This window comes from Pecten maximus, chromosome 5, assembly GCF_902652985.1.
Source record: "Pecten maximus chromosome 5, xPecMax1.1, whole genome shotgun sequence".
NCBI lineage: Eukaryota > Metazoa > Mollusca > Bivalvia > Pectinida > Pectinidae > Pecten > Pecten maximus.
In genome coordinates, this window is record NC_047019.1 from 6436842 (window position 1) to 6463358 (window position 26517).

The window sequence follows — 26517 nt, forward strand, 5'->3', positions numbered from 1 at the left end:
CACTACTGAATATTCAACATCAGTGTTCACTACTGAAGTACAGAGATCAGAATCTCAGTATTCAACATCAGAGTCTCAGGGGTATTCAACATCAGTGTTCACTACTGAAATACAGAGATCAGAGTCTCCGGGGTATTCAACATCAGTGTTCACTACTGAAGTACAGAGATGAGAGTCTCTCAGGGGTATTCAACATCAGTGTTCACTACTGAATATTCAACATCAGTGTTCACTACTGAAGTACAGAGATCAGAGTCTCCGGGGTATTCAACATCAGTGTTCACTACTGAAATACAGAGATCAGAGTCTCCGGGGTATTCAACATCGGTATTCACTACGTATGTCTGAAGTACAGAGATCAGAATCTCAGCGGTATTCAATTATTGGTGTCCTGTTTGTCTGATTATAACGCTGCAATATACCTACTCATGCTTATAGAATATATGATGCATCGGCCGTTAACTATCTGAACTTTGCTGGTCACTCATCTATATGTAACAGCCCATTTGGTGTTTCGACCTGTTAACTACATAGTACAAAGAGACAGGTCAGAGAAGACCTGCGTACTCCATCGATTAAATCAATGAACTTTAAGAGTCTCTATCATGCTCTATCATCCAGATTGTAGCCAAATGGAGAAGTGATAGTGTCTATGCCATAGAGACTTGAATACAAAGCCTAGAATTTCTGAACCGTAATGTATTACCTACCGACCAGCAATGGTTTTATTGGACGTTAATTGAACAACAGGATTCGATTCTTGCTTTTACCCACTATAAACCAGTGCCTTTGCGGTACCTTTTTCTCCGACGATGCTTCTTGGGCCAGTTTCATCAATAATCGTAAACTTGAGGAATTTCCTTAACATAAAACTTTCTTTAGGAAAGAATAACAGAATTTAAGGATGGCTCCTCAGCCATGGTTTTTGCCTTAATTTCCGTAAATTGCTTTCCCGTGGAAAATTTTAAGTTAAGGAATTTCCTTAAGTTGAGGATCGAATGTCGATGACACTCAGGGCAAGGTTCGTGCTCAAATGATTTCGATTGAGAGGAAACGTGTAATGGTCTACCAAAAATTGATGTCTTTTCTATTTTGACAGACATGGTTGTTGTCGGTGATGTGCAGAAGGTTAATAGCATTATACAGAACAAAATTTAATCAGCAATAACTGGCAATAAGTATTTTTATGAGGAACAGAATCGGTAAACATCATGCATTTCACATAACACTTTGGGAGACTTGTGATAAAAATTTTACGGAGAAACCTTGTTAGACATTGGCCATTTAGCATTGGAAACAATTCCTGGGGGGCGCTCGTCTGTGAATGCTGTAGTAAAGTTAAGAGATAAGTGTCGTCAGGGGTTGTGTCGGCAGACAAGGCCGATGATCAAAGCCAACTGCAAATACACGTTCATTATATGTACACATCTTTGTATGATCGAGACAGACATGAGAATCGGTTTACACTTTCAGTGTTCCGTGTTCCATACAATTGCGACATTCAACCAAGCAACGCTCCAAGCTTCAATTCTTTGTCCAAGATAAAATCTCTTCAACTTGTAATCTGAAAATCTAGTTATTGTTAATCAGAACAAAAGCATAATATACTCATAGTTGATTCCAATCAAAACATTGTAATCTGTCCTAAAAACTCATGGTTGATTCCGATCAAAACAATGTAATATTTCCTAAAACCTCATGGTTGATTCTCATGGTTGATTCCAATCAAAACATTGTTATAATTTCCTTAAAACTCATGGTTGATTCTCATGGTTGATTCCAATCAAAACATTGTTATAATTTCCTTAAAACTCATGGTTGATTCTCATGGTTGATTCCAATCAAAACATTGTTATAATTTCCTTAAAACTCATGGTTGATTCTCATGGTTGATTCCAATCAAAACATTGTTATAATTTCCTGAAAACTCATGGTTGATTCTCATGGTTGATTCCAATCAAAACATTGTAATCTGTTTGAAAAACTTGTGGTTGATTCCAATCAAAACATTTTAATATTCTGTGAAATCTCACGAGTTGTTGATTCTGATCAAAACATTGTAATATTTCCTGAAACTCATGGTTGATTCCATCAAAACATTGTAATATTTCCTGAAACTCATGGTTGATTCCATCAAAACATTGTAATATTTCCTGAAACTCATGGTTGATTCCATCAAAACATTGTAATATTTCCTGAAACTCATGGTTGATTCCATCAAAACATTGTAATATTTTCTGAAATCTCATGAGTGATACCAGTCTAAGCTTTAAATGGTATACATGTAATTCCTGAAAACTCATTGTATTTGTGATTCCAAACTAAATATTGTATTTCTTTTTGAAAGCTTACACTGAATTTGGAACAAAACATGAAAGTGTTTCCTGAACAGCCCAGGGTTGATTCAGAACAAAACAGTTTGTTAATTAACCTTTGAGAATCTGTTGACTCGTAGGTTTAGAAAGAATTATTTTTCTTCTTCCAAAAAAAATGGCAATCAAAACAAATTCTTTTAATCTTCTTTAAAGAACTAGTGATTGATTAAGGACCGAATGATGCAATCTGTTGTAATTACAGGAAAAACAGCGATGTTTGGTTTTTGTGACGATCAACAGCAGGCAGAAAGATTCCTTTGAGTTTTTTATGGCAACATCAGCCGAGATGTCAGCAAACGAGGTGTATCAATTTGTCTGCGAGTTATTGCTGTCGGGCGTATTTGTTTACAACAACACCTGAGAGAGCCTGTTCCGTTTGTTACTTTTAATCATGAAAACCTTGTGTATATATAGTAAATATAATCTAAAAGATAGCCATCTTTTGTTTCATAATATAATTACCCATAAAACTCCTTGTACTTTAGCCAATATACTCTTTTGCAAATATAAAATAAATGTCACCGAACGTGATCAGGACCGATTGCAAGTCGTGGTAGAATACGCACAGGCTTTATAATTGAACATTTCACACTTTAGGGCTTATTGATTCAAGACTTTGGTTGTAAAATGTTTAGAACAAGGAAACATTCGTAAAGGGAGAAATATTTTGTCAGCTTTCCCTGCTCGATCGTGATATTTTTTGTTCTGTCTCAAGTGTATCTTGTTTAATCAGTCACGCTAATCAAGTCGGACGGATTTGCGTGCTGAAGCATATTACTTTTTCTCTCCTTTAAATTAAAGTTCTGCTTAAAGCAGTTTATCAGATGGAAATGTTTTAAAAACAATTCAAAAACAATGGTTTCACTGGAATCTTTACTGCGGTATAAAGAGTAATATTTTATTCTTGTGTAACAATTTCTACAATGTGGGTAGAACAAGATTATTTTGTTTAACGACTCGAGTTTTCAGGCAGGATGATAGTAATCTCTTTAAGTAGCAGTGAACAGTGACATTTTTGTGTAATTCTTTGTTTAAATTAGTTTTGTAGGTTTGTAGAAGTTTTATTTGAGAAATTATGCCATTTTCAGGAATGTTTGTTTTTATTTTCGATAATTGTTTTCAGATGTATTGCCATCATTGGTAAATCGGATTTATATGTGAATAACCGTTAATACCAGAATTCATTGCAAACAAATAACTTAGATTTTTTTTTCTTTTTCATTTTCTTATGGTTAAAGATTGAAAAGAAATGTATGAATAACTACAGTACTCTAAATTCTGTCACAGAGAATATTTTGTAAACAAAAAACAAAAACAAAATTTTCTCACAACTTTTTCATTATTCTGTGACCACTTATTACCATCATAAATGCTTATAGAGATTCATGCATTAAAAGAAATTTCCATTTAGGTAGAATATTCCTAAAGCATATTTATTTGTCGCTTGACAGGTTTTTACCTTCAAGAAATAGCAACTGCTTTCTTCATTGGAGGCCCTCAATGGAAGCCCTCATTTGAAGCCCTCATTTAAAAAGAAAACAATGCTGAATCATATGATTCAAGATTGCCACCAAATGGAGGCTTCTGATTGGTCAAAATTTAGATAATGTCCGATTTTAATAAAAATTGGTGTGTTCATGTGGTTTGGTAATACTAAGACAATGGCATTATTAATTTGATGAAAAAACAAAATGGCTGCCATTATTAACATCTGAACGGCTGAAATCATATCCAGTATTAATAACTTTTAGCGTTGCCAATGTCTGTCCGTTACTCGGATTCAATTTTAACACCTAGCAACTTCATTTTTTGACAGTTTTTCATCAAACTTTGAATATTTAAGGTTGAGAATGAGTATAATGTTGCGTTTCAGGCTTCCAAGGTCAAGGTCAAGGTCACTTGCTAAATAAGAAAATCATCAACTGTTTCAGTTTTATCACCTAGCAACTTAATTCTTTCATAGACTTTCAACAAACTTTATAATAAGGTTGATTATAAGTACATATATATACTTCTCACATTATTGTGTTTTGAGGTGTCATGTGGCAGCAGGGGAATTGACGTCTGATGACATTTTGAAATTTCTTTTAAATTCATTTTTTACGATTATTACAACATACGAGGTGCTGTGAGAAACACCTGTGAGGCACGTTCTGATTGATCACAATCAAGGTCCAGGAAAAGCTTTCATCTGCTATACATCACATAATCTGGGTCAAACAAACACTTACATTACGCAATCTAGACCACCCAGGGGAGAGCATCCATCTGTATATACTTACATCACTAATAGTTGGATCAATGAAATCTACTTAAACAAATTTCTCATTACAATTATATACCATATACTGTACATTGATTTTTCAAATCGGCTCTTTTTTCATTCAGATGGGATTATGAGATACAAATCATATTTGATAATGAAAAACTAATAAAATTACATCGAATATCTGATATGCACTACTCCGTGGTCCTCGGTACTGCTAGGGGGCAACACTGAAATTGGATGCTGGGTTGCGAGTGAACTCTGACAGGGATGAAATCAGGACTCACTTAGCAAATCCCATCAATTATTATACAATTTTGTTACTCTGGCGGAAATCGAAGTTATTGTATTGACTTTTTATACGGCCCATTGACAATTGAGTCATTTAGGACCAGCAACAGATGTTAAAAGTCAACATTGAGTATCACCTCTACTGAACGTGTTGTCGGCTTTTTCCACACAAAAAAAAATAAAACAATTTTTTTTTTTTTTTGCGACAAGCCGAATCCTGTTTTCATACCACTTTAATACCTGACATGAAGAGATTAAGAAATTACAACATTTTGTGTTAGCTGATATGTTTAATATCTGTTCGAATCACACTGATGGAAAAATACATTTGATGCGATAATATGATTGTGTTTCTGTCACGTTTTTTCTAATTGCTGCATTATTGTATATCATGAAATTTCTAATATTTCAACATCAATTGTGTTTTGTTTTTGCTTGTTTACTCGTTTGCTAACGTTTCCTTTGAGGTTAATGCTTTCAAATGTTCAGATATCTGAGAGAATTAATGATTCATTTATTGCCTTTCCACATGAAATTCACTTTTCAATTTGATGATAATCAGTAATTTTGGTGCCTGGAACATTGTTAAATGTATGAAATATGCCATGATTAAATATCTGCTTTTAAAATTCATATGTTCAATTTAATTAAAATAAAAAACATAAGGAGATTATATTTATGCAACATTGTTTGTACATCAATGATCACTAAATTAAACGCGGAAGGGATGGGACTGTAGAGTATTGTTTTGCCCCATGCGTATCATAGAGACATTGAAAAGCTTTTAAGAGTCTGATCGCCAAGGACAGCCTTAAGCTATATATTCTCATTGTGTTAAAACATCATTTTAATTTTCACCCCCGCAATTGCATCTCCTAGCTAACACATTAAATTATAATTAATTTTGCGGAACTGAAATTTCATGTTTTAAAAGATCGGGAAGCACGATTTGGATTTTAATATACATTTATCACATAATTTAATTATACCCGTTACAAAATTTTTGCTATAATCACAACACACATTAGTAAAATTCCTGGAGAAGATGTAATTGGCTTGGATTTCCTTTGTTTCAATTGTCATGTCATATAGCTTCAAGGAGTCGCCTTTGTGGTGACACGTTACTAAGAATGAGTTAAAATTCATGGTAATTTAAGATTTTATATCCTTTTGACTCTTTTCATGGGAAGTTTGCAAATTATCATCTTAGTTGAACAAAATCTTAGAACATCAGTTTCCATTATACTTTTAAGTTTTAGATTAGTTTCGTATAATTACTTTCATATTAAATAGTAAGTCCGATAAATTTCTCTTAACGCTGTATTGTATTTTAGTTTCATTTCATGTTTAACTTTATAGTATATATCAAATATGCTTGTTAGTCCCCTATCAGTGAAACCAAGGGGACTATAGGTTTTCTCCCCATCCGTCTTGTATGCAAGTATGTGTATTTAGGTACGTAATAAAAAGATTGTCAGCGCTCTAACAGCTTTATTCCTTCAGGAATTTTGACCAAATTTTATAGAATATTTAATTAAAGGACCATAATATCTCCAAAAAAAGTTTAAGTTTCAGGGTTTTTGGTTCAAGGTCAAGCTAGGTCACTTACTAATTTTAACGAAGACTGGTAGGGGACATGTATCACTACACAATACCCAGTATGCTTGTTTCTGGCTGTTAATTAAACGTTTAGCAAAATAAACCGATAAACAAAATTTGTCTTATGTCTGTCTACTTATTACTCCTAAACAGGGACCTCAACACTATATATAGCCTAGCGCTCTGAATAACAATTACACACATCATGAAAGATCAAGTCTCATCCCTGTGGGTCTTTCTTTTAAATCATTCCCAAAGTACTGTAAACAAACCAATTTTTGTGGTGATCTTATTTAGCGCTCTTTGTGCTGAAAGCTGCCTGTAACTTATAGGTCATGCTAATTGTAGGTTCTGATAGTAGTTTCCTACAGCAAGTATTGTGGATGTGCTAATATCTCATCATTGCGGTAATCTGTTAATTTGATTCTCACTAAAATTTTAGTTCACAAAAATAAAAACGCTTACAGTAAATGAAGTTCTAAACAGTGACTAGCTACATAATAGACAAGGATAGAGTCAGCAATTTCTTCTGGGGCTCCCTTCTAAACTGTCTATGGGTAGTTACAGACCACTTACAGAATTTATAGATATGGGTGGACATATAAGTCATTCTGGGACGGATATATAATGTGTGGCGTATTTATTACCTCATTTGCCTGAAAGGCCATGCTGTGAGATTATGCCATGGTGCTGTGGCCGTAATCCATCTGTCTGTCCAGTAACTTTTCTGTTTAAATGACTTCTGAGCAATCCAATGTAGCAAAGGGCAAAGGGCAAAGGCCTGTGGGCATGTTGAGACGGAGGGCAACCAAGTTAGTTCAAATAGATGACCTTGACCAGATTTCAAGGTCAGAAGTAAGGAAAGCTCAAAGAATTTACTCAATAGAGTTAAAGGAATGTACTCAATACAACTCAACGAATGTACTCAATACAGCTCAAGGATTGTACTCAATAAGAGCTCAAGGAATTTACTCAATGCAGTAAAATGCAGCTCAAGTAATGTACTCAATACAGCCGAAGGAATGTATTCTTTACCGCTCTCCATTTATCCAGTATCACTACAATTGAATTTCTGAGTTATCTGGGAATGGTAAATAGCTCTATTTTCCTCGTGGCCTGCTATGGTCGATCGCCCACACCTCTGGGGACAACTAGTAATAAGATGATACATTTATGATACATGTGTTTGGTCGACTCTGTGTTTGTCATGCTATCCAGGGGTCAATGATTAATTACTTTATAATGTAGAAATCCCTCCAGATGATCGGGACAAACAAGTTAATCTGATAAAGGTGTAGAGTTGTTATTGTGGGGACAACAGATGAGAGAACATGGAGGAAGGTTTAATTTGGCCGAGACATGATTAAATAGATCACCCTAAACTCATTCTTACTCCGGTCAGGGTGTTTGTATAAAGGAGCCATTGTTGTCCTGTGATACTGTCTGTGATGTATTGAGGAAGGTCAGTTTTAGAGGTACATACATTTCTGAGGTTTGGAGGAAGTACAGTAGTCAATATAGATTTTTGGAGAAGGAAGGTCATTTTTAGAGGTATACAGATTTCTGAGGGTTGGAGAAGGTAGTAAATATAGAGTTTTGGAGAAGGAAGGTCGGTTTTAGTGGTATACAGATTTCGGTGGTTTGGAGAAGGTACCAAATATAGATTTTTGGAGAAGGTACCAAATATAGATTTTTGGAGAAGGTACCAAATATAGATTTTTGGAGAAGGTACCAAATATAGATTTTTGGAGAAGGAAGGTCGTTTTTAGAGGTATACAGATTTCTGTGGTTTGGAGACTTAGGTAGTAAATATAGATTTTTGGAGAAGGAAGGTCAGTTTTAGCGGTATACAGATTTCTGAGGGTTGGAGAATGGTTTTAAGAATGTGTTTTGGAGAAGGAAGGTCGGTTTTAGTGGTATACAGATTTCTGAAGTAATGTAAGATTTGTAGAGCGTTATGTAACATCTACGATCTAATCAATAAAACGGAGAATTACTCCAAGGGTGCCAATCAAGGCACAGTTTGTTTAAGCAAATCTTAAATGTCATTTGGTACGATCAAATAAAAATGTATCAGAATTTGTTTAATCAAAATCCTCAGTGTTTACACGATGTCTGAATTATGCTGACGAGAATTCTCTAGAACGTTAACATCAAATGAAATTCATGAACATTTTAACAGTTCCACATTTAAATGCCAGATGTTGTTTGAAAGCAGCAGTATTTGTAATGAAACCCTTGGGGCTGCATGCCTATCAAGAACCTGGAAAATTTAAAAACATGATATATGTAAATGGATTCAAATTTTCCATTGATTTGTTTGAATTTTTAGAATATTGTGTTTGATTTCTGGTGTCGATATATTGTTGGTTATTGGTCGATAGGCTTTGACCAGCCCCTAGCCATGTTTCTGGCTGTGTTTAACACGAGGACTGTGTGTAGTTGTGATTTTTTGAAAAAAAACATGATAGTTACCGAGGAAAAAGATATTGTTTTAGCTGATTTCACTTAAATTGGTAAGTAGAATATGTTAACATAAAGTGTAACACAACTCGCAATCGCTAGAAAATAATTAAACGATAGCCAGTTTAGTCTCTTTTGTGTACACTGATATGGTTGGGATTCAATAAGATTTATTTTTGAATCTGAGAAATGTTGTTTCTGAACTTAAAAATGATTGAATTTTGATTTAAATTAAGAAGTGTTTCAAAATTGCAATCTTATTTAGGATATTTTTTTTTGTGGTTTAATAGGATAATATTGAGTAACTTCATTTTAAAGATTTCATTTCAGGATTTCTTGTTTCAATGGCACAATTCTGCATATTTTTTTTAAAGATTTGTTGATCATGAGTGGCCAGAATGTGGTGGTCACTCTTTATTACTGACCATAGTAGCCACAATTTGATGATCATTCTTACTGACCATGTAAGTGCATGGCAAGAATTTGGTGGTCATTGACCATGCATGATGACCAGCATTTAATGGTCAAACTTAATGCTGACCATACAAGTGGCCAGAAAATTAGTACTGACCATATTTGGTGTTCATTCTTATACAGGCCATATATAAGTATCCAGAATTTGGTGGTCATTCTTACCGACCATATGAATGTCCAGAATTTGGTGGTCAGTCTTACCGACCATATAAATGTCCAGAATTTGGTGGTCAGTCTTACCGACCATATAAATGTCCAGAATTTGGTGGTCATATTTCTTACAGACCATATTACTTCAAGTGTCCAGAATTTGGTGGTCATTCTTTCTGACCATATAACTGGCCAGAATAATAATCATGAACTGTCCGGCCAAATTGATGAAGATGTGATACGTGTTTATAGCTTATGAATATAGATGGAGCCAATCATGAACCGTGATGGACACAATCTATTGCAATACTGATGTGTAGTATAATTACAGACCAAATGTCTATGTATGGAATAATTCTTTCTGTCTATCTGTCTGTCATTCTGTCATTTTTGATCGAAACTATCGTGTATTAGAATATAATAACAGACTTGTTATCAAGGATAAAGAAAATTGTTGAGGAAAACAAAAAAGTGATAGTGTTTAATCATTTAATGTTGATGTAACAGGTTTAGCCACACGAAGTGGATTATAGGGACATCATACTGAGAAGTAATGATCCGTTAAAGTGTAAAGTTGAATAAGACAATTAATGGAGAAATCAATGGTCTCGAGAGACTTCTCTCTATTAAACTAGTTTGTTTGTTGGGTTTATCACCCAGGATAATTTTGAGGTGAGAGATCTTTGTAGTAGCTGGTGGCTACCTCACTGGACAACATACGGGAGGCATGTCACCCAGAATAAATAGAGTAAAGTGTCTTGCCCAAGGACACAACCACGACAGTACATACTGGACCATTTCTTGGCTTCCTGCATGAGAAGTACAAACCAACAAGGGAGAGGCAAACATGACATATTAGACGAATTTTAATTGATGCTTTTGCAACCCTTTATCAATGTAGATTTTTTATTTTTGTTGTTGTGGTGAAAAATAAAGAATTTTATTTAATTTGGGAGTTTGTTTTAAAAACTTACTATACTGCCAAAGCGGGACAGGCGAGACATGTAATTACATTTGTGGCTGTTTTGTTGTTGTATGAAGAAATTATCTTACAGTTTATGGACTTTTAGAAGTCGCAACATCGACGGCAGTATCAGGAGAGATCTGGTATTTGGTTCAACAGTTATTTTGAAATATTGCATGATGAAAGAAAAGTTTAAGTGTTATTGTTGAATTTTCAACCAGATTGTTACATCTGATGAAAATTTGAAAAAAAAGAAAGAAAAAAAATTACATGACAAAATTTAAAAAAATAAAATAGAGAAAATTTACAATTGAAAGAAATTAAATAAAAATAAAAATTTACATCTGATTAAAATCTAAGAAAAAAAGAACAAAAAAGTAAAAAATATGTCACATCTGGAATGTTTACTTTGGACAAACAGTGGGTAATTCAGTATGTACGATTTATAGCTGTAGGCATTCTCTAGAAAATGAGATTTTCGAAGTGTAAACGAAAAGTGTGATTTGGTGTTAATTGCTCCACAAAGTTTGTTATAAATTCATGTTTACAAATTTGGGTCTGTCACAACGTCTCTACGCTAGAAATGCCAGCAGTCATTACAAACATTGACAATTTTCGGGAATTCCCAAGTGACAGGCTTTAATCAAAATTTACAGGAAGTGGAATTGAACAAAAATCCACTAATGAGCATTGCAGGATGTTTTATTGAACTGATCGGATGAAATCTCAATTGTTGAATTCTAGTCTGTGAGTGTTTACTTTATCAAAATAACGAGAAAGTTTTTAAAGTTGATAGTGGAGTTTTGTTTTACCCAGCTGCAGTTCTAGAATGCACAATTAACATAAATTAATTAGGAGCCAAGTAAATAAAGCATACCTCGCTAATGGAGTTAATTAACTCATTAATTAGCAGTAAAGAATGTATTGTACTTCTGAAGAAGGATTTTAAACTGGTCCTTTTGTCCCCAAAGGCTGTTTGCACTTTATGGTACTTTTTTTTTTTATTTGTCAAATACAAACTGACCCTCATGTAGCAACTGAAAGGCAAAAATTGTGCAGAATTTGCTATTTGAAATTGATTGCAGTGAATTAATTTAAAGAATATTAATTCATTTTGCATATGATGGTACTTTTTTTTTTTTTTTTTTTTTAACTTTCTGAAGAAAGTGCCAATTGCTTTGAAATTCCTATTGATGCATGTTTCTGAAGATAAAACGGAAATTGACATAAACTACCGTATTCCACCTAATAATCGCACTGTGTACTTAACAAAAGTACAAAGGGGTGTAATTACACTTGATAAAAACGTAGAAATTTTCCTAGTAAAATCTAAATGAAAAAATTAACATTTTTTGTCATTTACATACCTTTGGTTAAAAGTAAGGTAAGATTTTTTTTATATGTTTCCATTAATGCACCCATCCTCTATTTCTTTAAAAAAGGTGGGGATACACTTATAGAGGCAGATGTGTTAATTAGGTCAAATCTGGTATTATTTTGGCTGATGACTTACTAGGTCGATTGTGATATTATGTTGGCCAATGACTTATTAGGTCGATTGTGATATTATGTTGGCCAATGACTTATTAGGCCGATTGCGATATTATGTTGGCCAATGACTTATTAGGTCGATTGTGATATTATGTTGGCCAATGACTTATTAGGTCGATTGTGATATTATGTTGGCCAATGACTTATTAGGTCGATTGTGATATTATGTTGCCAGATGACTTATTAGGTTGATTGTGATATTATGTTGGCTGATGACTTACTAGGTCGATTGTGATATTATGTTGGCCAATGACTTATTAGGTCGATTGTGATATTATGTTGGCCAATGACTTATTAGGTCGATTGCGATATTATGTTGGCCAATGACTTATTAGGCCGATTGCAATATTATGTTGGCCAGTGACTTATTAGGCCGATTGCAATATTATGTTGCCTGATGACTTATTAGGCTGATTACAGTATTTTTTTGGCCGATAACACCTATTTCAGATTATTTGAAAACTTTTATCACATTTTCTGGAGAAACAAATTATAAACAATGAGAATTTGACATTGTAAATTCTTCGTTTATGTTTTTAACATACTTTTATTTAATTTTTTACAATCTGTTTATCACTTAAATGAACAGTCCTTATAGGGGTCTTTGCAATTGGTGTATCAAATTACAATGGAAAAGAAAGGTTGATCGGAATTCCCGATTGTAATCTGGGAAATGTCATTCTTAGACTGTGAAGAACATTTATGACTCCAAAGCTTGAAGAATGACCTTTAAATTTGGCTTATAATTTGACATGCCTTTTTAGTTTTTAATACGATCATGTTTATGAAGGCAAATGTTGCTAATACAATTTTGTATGATGCAGGATTTTGTGGTAAATCCTGAAAGGTTGTATGACCATAGGGGATTTAAAAGTACAACAAAGAATCTTAATTTTCTGTTGATTTAGTTAATAACAAGATAAAACATAAAACCAAAGTATGGTGATCCAATTTGATGAGGTTGTATTTTTACCCAGAAGAACTTTACGGGTGAAATGCTCTGGATGTTTGTCTGTACATTGTACGAAAAGCAGAACAGATCCAGTGTTATATTATATAGATGTATGATATAATGTACTAAAAATCTCTAAAGGACAAAGTGCCATGGTCATGGACTGTCCTTTTCTCATGTCAGGGGACTGACCTCTTCTCATGTCGGGGACTGTCCTCCTCTTATGTCAGGGACTGACCTCTTCTCATGTCGGGGACTGTCTTCTTGTCATGTCAGGGACTGTCCTCTTCTATGTCAGGGACTGTCCTCTTCTTATGTCGGGGGACTGTCCTCTTCTATGTCAGGGACTGTCCTCTTCTTATGTCAGGGACTGTCCTCTTCTATGTCAGGGACTGTCTTCTTGTCATGTCAGGGACTGTCCTCTTCTATGTCAGGGACTGTCCTCTTCTTATGTCAGGGACTGACCTCTTCTTATGTCAGGGACTGTCCTCTTCTCATGTAAGGGGACTGTCCTCTTCTTATGTCAGGGACTGTCCTCTTCTTATGTCAGGGGACTGTCCTCTTCTTATGTCAGGGACTGTCCTCTTCTTATGTCAGGGGACTGTCCTTTTCTTATGTCGGGGACTGTCCTCTTCTTACGTCAGGGACTGTCCTCTTGTCATGTCAGGGACTGTCCTCTTCTCATGTCAGGGACTGTCCTCTTCTCATGTCAGGGGACTTACCTTTTCTCATGTCAGGGACTGTCCTCTTCTCATGTCGGGGGACTGACCTCTTCTTATGTCAGGGACTGTCCTCTTCTCATGTCAGGGGACTGACCTCTTCTTATGTCAGGGACTGTCCTCTTATGTCAGGGACTGACCCCTTCTCATGTCGGAGACTGTCCTCTTCTCATGTCGGGGACTGTCCTCTTCTTATGTCAGGGACTGTCCTCTTATGTCTGGGGACTGTCCTCTTCTCATGTCAGGGACTGTCCTCTTCTCATGTCAGGGACTGTCCTCTTCTCATGTCAGGGACTGTCCTCTTCTCATGTCAGGGGACTGACCTCTTCTCATGTCAGGGACTGTCCTCTTCTTATGTCTGGGGACTGACCTCTTCTCATGTCAGGGACTGTCCTCTTCTCATGTCAGGGACTGTCCTCTTCTTATGTCAGGGACTGTCCTCTTCTCATGTCGGGGACTGTCCTCTTCTCATGTCAGGGACTGTCCTCTTCTCATGTCAGGGGCTGTCCTCTTCTCATGTCAGGGACTGTCCTCTTCTCATGTCAGGGACTGTCCTCTTCTCATGTCACGGACTGTCCTCTTCTTATGTCAGGGACTGTCCTCTTATGTCTGGGGACTGTCCTCTTCTCATGTCAGGGGACTGTCCTCTTCTCATGTCAGGGGACTTACCTCTTCTCATGTCAGGGGCTGTCCTCTTCTCATGTCAGGGACTGTCCTCTTCTCATGTCAGGGGACTGTCCTCTTCTCATATCGGGGGACTGACCTCTTCTCATGTCAGGGGACTGTCCTCTTCTTATGTCAGGGACTGTCCTCTTCTCATGTCAGGGACTGTCCTCTTCTCATGTCGGGGACTGTCCTCTTCTCATGTCGGGGACTGTCCTCTTCTCATGTCAGGGACTGTCCTCTTCTCATGTCAGGGACTGTCCTCTTCTCATGTCGGGGACTGTCCTCTTCTCATGTCTGGGACTGTCCTCTTCTCATGTCGGGGACTGTCCTCTTCTCATGTCGGGGACTGACCTCTTCTCATTTCAGGGGACTGACCTCTTCTCATGTCAGGGACTGTCCTCTTCTCATATCAGGGGACTGTCCTCTTCTCATGTCAGGGGACTGACCTCTTCTCATGTCAGGGGACTGTCCTCTTCTCATATCGGGGGACTGACCTCTTCTCATGTCAGGGGACTGTCCTCTTCTCATGTCAGGGACTGTCCTCTTCTCATGTCAGGGACTGTCCTCGTCTCATGTCAGGGACTGTCCTCTTCTTATGTCAGGGACTGTCCTCTTCTCATGTCAGGGACTGTCCTCTTCTCATGTCAGGGACTGTCCTCTTCTCATGTCAGGGTCTGTCCTCTTCTCATGTCAGGGGACTGTCCTCTTCTTATGTCAGGGACTGTCCTCTTCTCATGTCAGGGACTGACCCCTTCTCATGTCAGGGGACTGTCCCCTTCTCATGTCAGGGGACTGTCCCCTTCTCATGTCAGGGTCTGTCCTCTTCTCATGTCAGGGACTGTCCTCTTCTTATGTCAGGGGACTGTCCTCTTCTTATGTCAGGGACTGTCCTCTTTTCATGTCAGGGACTGTCCTGTTCTCATGTCAGGGACTGTCCCCTTCTCATGTCAGGGACTTTCCTCTTCTCATGTCAGGGACTATCCTTTTCTCATGTCAGGGTCTGTCCTGTTCTCATGTCAGGGACTGTCCTCTTCTCGTGTCAGGGTCTGTCCTGTTCTCATGTCAGGGACTGTCCTCTTCTCATGTCAGGGACTGACCTCTTCTCATGTTAGGGACTGTCCTCTTCTCATGTCAGGGACTGTCCTTTTCTCATGTCAGGGACTGTCCTGTTCTTATGTCAGGGACTGACCTCTTTTCATGTCATGGACTGTCCTCTTCTCATGTCAGGGACTGTCCTCTTGTCATGTCAAGGACTGTCCTCTTCTCATGTCAGGGGGCTGTCCTGTTCTCATGTCAGGGATTGGTCCTCTTCTCATGTCATGGACTGTCCTCTTCTCATATCAGGGACTGTCCTCTTCTCATGTCAGGGACTGTCCTCTTCTTATGTCAGGGACTGTCCTCTTCTCATGTCATGGACTGTCCTCTACTTATGTCAGGGACTGTCCTCTTCTTATGTCAGGGGACTGACCTCTTCTTATGTCAGGGACTGTCCCCTTCTCATGTCAGGGATTGGTCCTCGTCTCATGTCATGGACTGACCTCTTCTCATGTCAGGGACTGTCCTCTTCTTATGTCAGGGACTGTCCCCTTCTCATGTCAGGGATTGGTCCTCGTCTCATGTCATGGACTGACCTCTTTTCATGTCAGGGACTGTCCCCTTCTCATGTCAGGGACTGTCCCCTTCTTATGTCAGGGACTGTCCTCTTCTTATGTCAGGGGACTGACCTCTTCTTATGTCAGGGACTGTCCCCTTCTCATGTCAGGGATTGGTCCTCGTCTCATGTCAGGGACTGTCCTCTTCTCATGTCAGGGACTGTCCCCTTCTCATGTCAGGGACTGTCCTCTTCTCATGTCAGGGACTGTCCCCTTCTCATGTCAGGGACTGACCTCTTGTCATGTCAGGGACTGTCCTCTTGTCATGTCAGGGACTGTCCTCTTGTCATGTCAGGGACTGTCCTCTTGTCATGTCAGGGACTGACCTCTTCTTATGTCAGGGACTGACCTCGTCTTATGTCAGGGACTGTCCCCTTCTCATGTCAGGGACTGTCCTCTTCTCATGTCAGGGACTGTCCTCTTCTCATGTCAGGGACTGACCCCTTCTCATGTCAGGGGACTGTCCCCTTCTCATGTCAGGGACTGTCCTCTTCTCATGTCAGGGTCTGTCCTCTTCTCATGTCAGGGTCTGTCCTCTTCTCATGTCAGGGGACTGTCCTCTTCTTATGTCAGGGACTGTCCTCTTCTCATGTCAGGGACTGACCCCTTCTCATGTCAGGGGACTGTCCCCTTCTCATGTCAGGGGACTGTCCCCTTCTCATGTCAGGGTCTGTCCTCTTCTCATGTCAGGGTCTGTCCTCTTCTCATGTCAGGGGACTGTCCTCTTATGTCATGGACTGTCCTCTTCTGACGTTTGGGGACTCTCACCTTGTCATATCAGGGATTGTCCTCTTCTGATGTTTTGGGCTGCCTTTCATTCCCATTGGACAGCTTTAGTTCTGTAGTTCCACAGGGCAAGCAATATCTTGTCAAATTGTACAGCATATGTTGGAAAGTTTAAGCCCACTAATGTGATTACAAAGTATGTGTTTATTCTACTGCCTTAAGTGTCTGGGAAATATGAGATTTATTTCAGCTGCTTATAAAATCTGTATAACCTAGTACTGTAAGAACTGAGACATTGATGATAACTTTCCTTGTGTACTATTTATCCAAATAAAGACCCCAGCCCAAATATAGGTACCCTTTTTCATTCGGCCAGAATCATCAATTTTAAGATAAGCTTAAAGTGGTCAATAAATAAGAGCTCCTCAAACTTTGATACTATCCTTTTACACAATAGCTTATTTGAGGATGAATATAGTCTTTTACACTAGGGGAGGGGGCTTATTTGAGGACGAATATGGTCTTTTACACTAGGGGAGGGGGCTTATTTGAGGACGAATATGGTAATAACGGAAACTAACACTAGGGGAGGGGGCTTATTTGAGGATGAATATAGTCTTTTACACTAGGGGAGGGGGCTTATTTGAGGATGAATATGGTACTAAACTTTTACACTCAGGGACGTGCTTATTTGAGGATGGAATATGGTACTAACGGAAACTAACACTAGGGGAGGGGGCTTATTTGAGGATGAATATGGTACTAAACTTTTACACTCAGGGACGTGCTTATTTGAGGATGGAATATGGTACTAACGGAAACTAACACTAGGGGAGGGGGCTTATTTGAGGATGGAATATGGTAATAACGGAAACTAACACTAGGGGAGGGGGCTTATTTGAGAATGAATATGGTTTTACACTAGGGGAGGGGTCCAGCTTAGAGAGTGAATATGGCACCAAACTTTAACATTAGAGGTTAAATATGGTACTAGGGGAGTGGGCTTATTTGGAAATAGATACAGTTCTAAACTTAAACACTAGGGAAGGGGAATTTTTTGAGGATGAATATAATAATTGTACATAAAAGATTAACAACAGCATGTAACAGTCCTGACAAGTTTGCAGCACTGGAGTTATTTCTGTTAGAGTTACTTCCCTTTGTACCAGATTGATCCGACAGAAGGATTTGGTAATAAAATCCATACTTGTTTCTTTATCACCGATTGTCCTTGTAATTGTGACCGACATGTTAATGACTTATCAGACAAAACTATTCCCCTCGTTATCTGTCAGATATTAACTTGTGATTGTCTCGATTAGTTCTAATGATAATGTTTTATGAACTCCTTGAACATGATTCTGATAATAAATGTTCAAGATAACCCCAGTTATTGGCACGGAATGAGAGAACTGCATAGTTCAAAAAAGTTAACTGCTTTGTCAATCTAAAAATGTTTGTCATAATGGAGAATTAATTGTGATAGTAACACAACCTGTTATAAATGTGTGTTAAAAAAATAGTACTCTGCATTCTGGCTGATGATATTGTGATTTCAGTATTTTCTCTGAATATCAACATCATGACTAAAAGTTAGACCTGCTGGGTGATATTCGTCATTGAAATTATACAGTGAATACATTAAATTAATTTTCAAATAAATTTCTTATTTATCCTCGGATGAATATGTATTATGTTTTGTCTTAATTTAGTATTTAGCCTTCAATAAATTTAATTCTGTGGCACGACGTCGTTTATACTTCAATAAATAAGTATTGCAATAAATAAGTATTGTTTGTTGTGTGTTACAGCCATGACGTCGGCCACGATGGGGCAGATCATGCTGGTCGTCGTCAGTTCCATGGGCGTCCTCGTCGTACTTTTGGTGTCGGCCATGATGTGCAGCTGGTGCTTTGGGCGCAAGGACGATGACGACGATGACGACGACAGCAAAGTAGACATCATCGCCCAGAAATATCGGCCAGTCTCTGCCCAAGAGGATGATGTCCGTCAACTCAACAAAAGGTCATGGGAGGTTAAAGGTCACAATGGTCCAGGCAAGGCAGAGTCGCCAATTGTTACCCGCAAGACAATCAAGTAAGTCAAATTCTAGGTCATTATATGATGTTAGAATTGTCATCACTATTAATTACTGTATGTTTTAAGAATATATACAGTCGTACGTATATACATTTGTGGGACAGAATCCTCGCTGATATCCTGAGACGGACTGTGCAGTTCCAAAACACATCCAGGGAAAAATACATCATTTTTTTTCAGCATTGAAGAAAAGGAAAGAAGCCATTTTTTTAATCAACGTCTTTAGATAGAGTGGCTGTTCAAATCATCTTTTTTCTATAGTCTCTCTGCCTCATAAGCAAGTCTTGTACCATTACCCAACTTCTCTGGAACTTAAATAATGTTGATGGGATTATCATGAAACCTATAATGGACATGCTCTATATGCGTCCCATTAGTTAGAGCGTCCGTCTAGAGTTCAGAGGTCCTGGGTTCGAGTCCCAGGCTTGTCAATGGATTTTCCCTCTCCGGTTACATTTAGTGCCCAACTGAATACCCACAGAGGTGGTATAGGGTCATGTGCATGTCCTCAGGGTCAAAGACCTTGTTGAAGGCGGGAGAAATGTAGCAGAACTGGACTGGGATGAATGCTTGTGGCCTGAGGTAGCTTAATTAAATGGTTATAGCGTCCTTCTAGAGTTTGGAGGACCCAGGTTCAAGTCCCGTTCGAGTCGTAGAATTTTTCCTCTCTTACATGAAAGTTGAATACACTTTTGTTTTCAATTTAGAAGACGTCTTGTTTAAAGGGCTTAGAACAAATCAGAAATATTTGGACATATATCTCTTGAAGCTGTGATATGTACGCGTACACCATATAATTTGCTAATAGTTGAAAAGTCGATACCCCCCAGATTGTGGTCATCGATGACGTCTCATAAACTGATGATTAAAAATAACCAACAAATTTGCATGATCAATATTCTGTAACTCTATCAACAGTCTGGATTCTTTAGACAGGAAATTCATGCATGGCTGATTTTTGTGTGGTACAGATGTTTAATGCATAATTCCACAACGCTGAACTGCGATTTGTACTCGATGACCTGATATTTTTATTGACTCTGTGACCTTTTTGTTATGAATATTTTAGAAGTGTTTGTTTATATCATTTTGAACCGTTCCCTTCGTGGCACTCTTGGGTATTCCAGCTCGGGAAAGTCAGGGTCTGTTACATGTATGGATGTCCTTTCTGTGAAACTATAAATGTTTTACCTGTGTTTTCTATTAATACAGAACTGGAACAATTTTACATAGTTATATTATCAAAACATTTTTCCCTTAAAAACAGATTGATTCATTAGGACAGAGTTATTCATATATCAACTACTAGAGCTATTTCTGTCAATAGATTGCATTGTTTTTTTTTTTTTGTATATATTTTGGGAAATTGACACTTGTTGGAAATTGAAATTTTGTGTAGCAAAAGTGAGAAATTTAAGGTAGAAATGGGAAACGTAGATTTCATGTCTTCTCAAAAAAAAAAAACAAAAAAAAAATTCAGAATTTTTATGGCAATACACATGGGAATGGGATCTAAATTTGGAGCCTAGTAGTATCATAGGAAAGGAAAACCCAAGATCGGCACAACTCTCGTCCAGTAAATATCTATTTGTAGAATGTATCGTTACTCTACTCTTGTAAACACTCCAATATTATAAGTAATTGTCCAGTACCTGTTACAAGGTTCTGGAGGTGATTTAAGAAAAAATAATTCTGTTTCTTCATGCATTTTTGGTCCCATATTGTTCTTTATGATTAGCTAATGGCCTGTATAACCATGTTATATATCCATGATAAAGATATATAATTGTAACACACTTGTTATAAATAATCTATTGCGGTTAATGAAGATAAATGATGTCACACATATATTACATATTTAGGATGTGAAAAGTGTCATTTCTGTGTCAAAGATTAACATGACATACGGAAAGGTAAATATGGATTTTTTTTCTCCAGTTTCGATCCTCATGAATTTGAGTGTGATCAATATATAAATTTTTTTCTATATTTGTTTTATTTTTCAGAAGTTTTCATACATAGTATACAATTGTATTCAGAAGTAATAATTATTATTACAGTATCATGAAATTGCAGAAGATCTAACACATACACACACACTGTACTCCACATTCTTAGATTCATTGATTATCTTTTGAAGAATTTTCTAATTATTAAAGAAAGGAAGAAAGCAGAATGAAAATGTTAAGCAAAGAAAAAAATTATTATGATAAAGAAGAAAGAAATAAGAAATGAAACGGAGGCATAGAGGGCATGGACAAGGACATATATATAATAAGAAAGACACACACAATATAATTTGACACCCTTGACTTGATAAATGAAAAATAAACTGAAGTGCCACTCGCTTGGGTGCTGGACATCATATATCAAGTGACTAAGCTTGTTGATCATTTCCATAAACTTCTATGATCCTCATGTAAGATGAATAAAATATTGAAATATTTCTTCCGCAACATCAATAAAAATCCATTTTTATCGGTACAGATAAGCTCTGAATAAGAGATGCAAGTAGAAATGTGATTTTGTGAATTGCATGGTCAAAGGGAAGTAACTCCTCTGTATGTTGTAAGGGAGGTAACTTTTGCAGCACTTGTGTGTCCGAGCTGTAAGACCTGCAATGCTCGGTACACATACACTTGACGGACCATTGTTGAGAAGTAACGATGCTACAACAAAGGTCGGTGATTGATAATGAATAATTTATCTGCCTTGATTGATGTCAGGTTCCTATCCTTATCAATCAGAGATGAGAAATATATCACCTCAGGTGTTAACGAGTACTGTGTAGTGTCGGGGACGCAAGGTATATCAATATTATGTTAGTCAGTTATTGACAAGACTGTTCAGTCATTAGTGGAATAGATTGTAAAATGAAATTAGGATTAAAAATATTAATTGATACAGAACTAAGGTCAAATTTGTCCTTAAATGCGTCTTAATTTTGAAATTATACCAGATGTCATTCCTTTCAGATATCTGTCCTAAAATACATTAATAATTTTAGATTATTGATTTCATTGTTCATAAGCACAAATATTTATTCATGTCTAGATCGGTGATCATTCATCATCCCCCATGATTAGAAGTTGTAATTCTTTAATCATTTACCTTCCCCAATAATCAGAAGTTGTAGTTCTTTAATCATTTACCTTCCCCAATAATCAGAAATTGTAATTCTTTCATCACTTACCATCCCCAATAATCAGAAATTATGTAAGTGATGATGAAAGTATCAATATACAGTTAAGTGTGTAAGTATTTCTAACAGTTAATTTGAGAGTGTTACAGATTTTGATGGTCAACAGTTCAAGTTAACAGACAAAAGAAGCACTTATTTGACGACTTTCAAAACATGAACCCATGGACAGATTCAGTTTAATAAGGAACAGGGTAGGGTGGAGTATGTATTTATCCTGAGCCCTGGTTACTGTGAATCTGTTTAAAAGATATTGTTAAATTTGTTTTGATATTATTTAAACCTGCCATTATCAGAACAGATAATTGGTACAGATCTTTGGTAAAATTGATTAATAGATTCTTATATGGGCCTGCTCTTGGACAGGGATTTCGCAACCCCAGTGTAAGAGTTTGGGTACTCAACATGAAGGTTTTGAGATATCCCTGTCCACGGTACAGGCCCATGTTTGATTATTTTTCTCACATACTTAAAAAAAGTAACCAATGGTAAGGTGTTTTGAATCTTTTTCATTGCGCCATCCTGAAAATATGTATCACAATTAACGATGTTATCGTAATGCTACATAAAATGATGATGTTACTTTTAAGTGGAGTCATAGCTCGTGCCAGCGGCCTTTCCCTCCCCCATATGAAATTGATTTTTCCGATCCCTAAATGTATCCAAGGGATCGCTCTGTGAATTATGTGAGAATAGCTTGAGAAATATCATCCCACGTACAGCAACCCAATATCACTGGAACGGAAGATAATGGAGAGTTTGTATTTTAAAATGGCCACAATTTTTTACCAAGCACTAGAAATAAGTCTATAAGTCCATTATCATTTTGATTGTGAAATATTATGCTGTTATAAATCTGCTACATGAACCAACTGTCAAATAGCTTTCAATTCTACTAATATGGGATGACTTTGACATAAAGTTACAAGCAGGTAGAATAAAATTGAATTCTGTAGAATCAAAGTTAAAGTAAATGTATATGATGAATGGAAGCTCTTTCACAGAATGCAGATAATGTGCAGAACATTTGGCAGCTAATTCTGACTATAACGTAATATTAAATATACATTTATTTACCTTTGAAAACCTAGGTTTTTAGCTCTCTATCAAACAGCATACCTATACTGGATCCACTACCATAATGTTATATTACAAAATAAACATGTTTTATGAATTTCACAAAATTGGGATGTAGTGGTAAATGTCCTTCACATTTGATAGTCGTTCAATCTATGGTAAATGTCCTTCACATTTGATAGTTCTTGTAATGGAAAATTCATTCTGTGGTAAATGTCCTTCACATTTGATAGTCCTTGGAATGGAAAATTCATTCTGTGGTAAATGTCCTTCACATTTGATAGTCGTTCAATCTGTGGTAAATGTCCTTCACATTTGATAGTCCTTGGAATGGAAAATTTAATCTGTGGTAAATGTCCTTCACATTTGATGGTCCATGATTTTGAAATGATTTCTATCAATGATTTTCTGCAGAAGGTGTTCTTTGCAATATGCCAATAAAATGACTGATTCACAACCAATTTACATATACCACTGAAAGTAAATATGTGTTATCAAGAGATGAAATGGTCAAAACGGTTGAATGAACAGTTTTGATTGTTTTTTAGTATAAGAATTTCCTTTTCCAACAATTGTCCAATACTTTCTTAATATTTTTACATACATACCCCAATACTTGAATCAAACACACTTTATCACTAGCCCTCCACCTCTGGGTTGCGAGTTCGAAACTGACATGGGGCAGTTGCCAGGTACTGACCGTAGGCCGGTGGTTTTTCTCCGGGTACTCTGGCTTTCCTCCACCTCCAAACCTGGCACGTCCTTAGATGACCCTGGTTGTTAATAGGACGTTAAACAAAACAAAATAAACCAAGCCAAACCGAACTTGAATCAAAACAACACAACTTGTTTAAGTTTGAATTTTCAGCACTGCCACCAGTTTTTACGGCGACAACAAAGTTGGTGATATTTACCGTAGTAAAAAAACAGGAACAAGCATGTTTGGAGTTTGCTTTCTCATTTCTTAACATACATGCAATTTTTACAAATATTGCATGTTAAACGTAAGTAAATTTCACAGCAGTCGATCAATTCACTGGCTGCAGACGATCAAAATCGCAGTTTTTGTTTCAGAACAAGTTTCTCTCTATATATCACTGTTATTTCATTCTTTTTTTATAATTTTTTTAACAGCGTAGAATAAAAGACGTGTTTGAACTCGTGTACACTGATTTGAGTGGAATACTTAATTAGATATATCATGTTCTTAGCATTTGTGCCTCTAGCACTATGAACTAGGGAAAAATTACAAAAAAAAATTTAACTAGATATACCATATCCTCAGTATTGGTGCCTCTAGCATTATGAACTTGGAAAAAATTGCAAAAACAATTTAAGCACAATTGTTAATTAATTTGTTTATATATGAGGATCCATATGTCGATTGTCGACCAGGACTTGGAAATCAGAACATTATTTTCATTAGATAATGCACTTAAGTTAATTTGAAGTAATTTGTAGAAAAGTCTGGAAATGGAAATGTTTGATATGCCTTTACTTATAACTTTACATGCATGTCTAAAAAAGGCAAAATCATAAGCATTGCTGTTGATTTAAGAAGTGAAAATTTATTTATGTCGGCTGGATTGGTGTACTGTCATTCCGTCACCTTAATTTGGCCATATTGAACCATCCTCTACTAGAGTGAAAAGAAAAGTTCATTGATAATGGGAAATCATTGAGAAAAGATTTTTCAGTTAGATCTTTGCATAAGATCATAGGGGCCGCGGTGGCCAAGTGGTTAAGGTGTCCCAACACTTTTTCACTAGCCCTCAACTTCCGGGTTGCGAGTTCAAAACCTACATGGGGCAGTTGCCAGGTACTGACCGTAGGTTGGTGGTTTTCTCCAGGTACTCTGGCTTTCCTCCACCTCCAAAACCTGGCATGCCCTTAAATGACCCTGGCTGTTAATACGACGTTAAACAAACTAAACCAAACCAAACCAAACATAAGATCATTAAGAAAAATTAGGTTGTCTGTCTGTTTCACCTTGTCTTGACTGTATCTCTGATAGATTACTTCAGCTCAAGTTTGAAAGTATACTTCTAGAAATGGTGGAGTTTCAAGCACTAAAAACTCAGTTATCTATTATGTTATACGGAGTTATGGGCCTTTGTCTGCCTTGCATCACATTGTCTTGGGGTAGTAACTCACCGTTATCTATCACATACTGTTATTGTAGAGAGCCTACATTAATGTCTGTGTAGGACGGCTCTTTATTTAAGGGGGATATGACACGGTCTGGAAATAACGAACCGATTTTCATGAAAATTGACATGAGTGATCTTTGAATCACCATTTGCATTGTTGCAAAAATACAATATATGTCTTCCCATATGCTTTCCATGTTTTCCATGCTTGCTCTCGGGAGATAGCATTTTACGAGTGTATCATATCTCATTAAAGCCAGTTGTCTTTCTGATAATGTTATTTACAGTTGTTTGCCAGGAAGTGCATTCCCAAATGCAGTTTGTCTGATTAACTTAAAAAAAAAAAAAAAAAATCTTAGTTGTAAACTGAGCAACCATTCAAAGGGGAAGGTATAGAAATAGCTAGTGTAAATGGTGTTCGTTCTGTTCATGTAAATAGCCACTGGCTGGAGTAGATATGGCGCCGCTCTCATACAGACACTGGATTAGAGAGTCGTGTTAATGCAGACGGCACAATTGAGGTGATTGCACTGCGAAGGCAGATTAAACGCTCAGCTGATGGAGACGATGCTCGATGCATGTATACTAGTAAATGAGAATTAGATGATGTCATGGTGTTGCTGCGATGTTTAATTGCTATTGATTAAAGTTTCATTGTAATTTCTTATTTGTCTTTTTACATTTCTTCTATTGATGTTTGTTTATTTTTATCTTTATTTCCAAACTAACTAACGCAGTACAACTAATTAATTACTGTATGCTCTTTTGCTTAAAGTACAGATATCACAGAGAAAATTAAGTTTGTTTTGTAAGGCAAATCCATTTTTGTCTCTAGAATTGCAAAATGAGTTTGTATTTTAATCAAACTGTGTGTGATATGTTTGATGTTTTTGAAGATAGATCTTTTTCCATTATCAAATGAAATGGAATTTATTGCAGTTATGAGTGTCATCCATTTCAATTAACACCTCTAGTTGTTAAATCCTGGTTTGCTGTGCAAGAATGATGAAAATTCGTGTCATACAAAAATATACCAATATTTTATGGTGTTTTTTTTGTATTTTTTTTTTTTCATAGGTATACTATAAAATCATGATATAATGTCCATACTATCTAATTACCATATAATACTCAAATTAGCCC

General features: G+C 36.8%; 1 protein-coding gene across 5 annotated transcripts in view; it reads left to right on the forward strand.

The window, feature by feature from the left end:
• LOC117326983 (synaptotagmin-7-like) overlaps nucleotides 1–26517 on the forward strand; it is a 239298-nt gene that overhangs the window by 39728 nt on the left and 173053 nt on the right. For all 5 annotated transcript variants that reach the window (XR_004532554.1, XR_004532553.1, XR_004532552.1 and 2 more), the window contains exon 2: nucleotides 18660–18945. Coding sequence is in view for 1 of the 5 variants with exons in the window: in XM_033883786.1 (XP_033739677.1) it covers nucleotides 18660–18945 (286 nt within the window). In the remaining 4 variants the exon portion in view is untranslated. The remainder of the gene's footprint in view (nucleotides 1–18659; nucleotides 18946–26517) is intronic.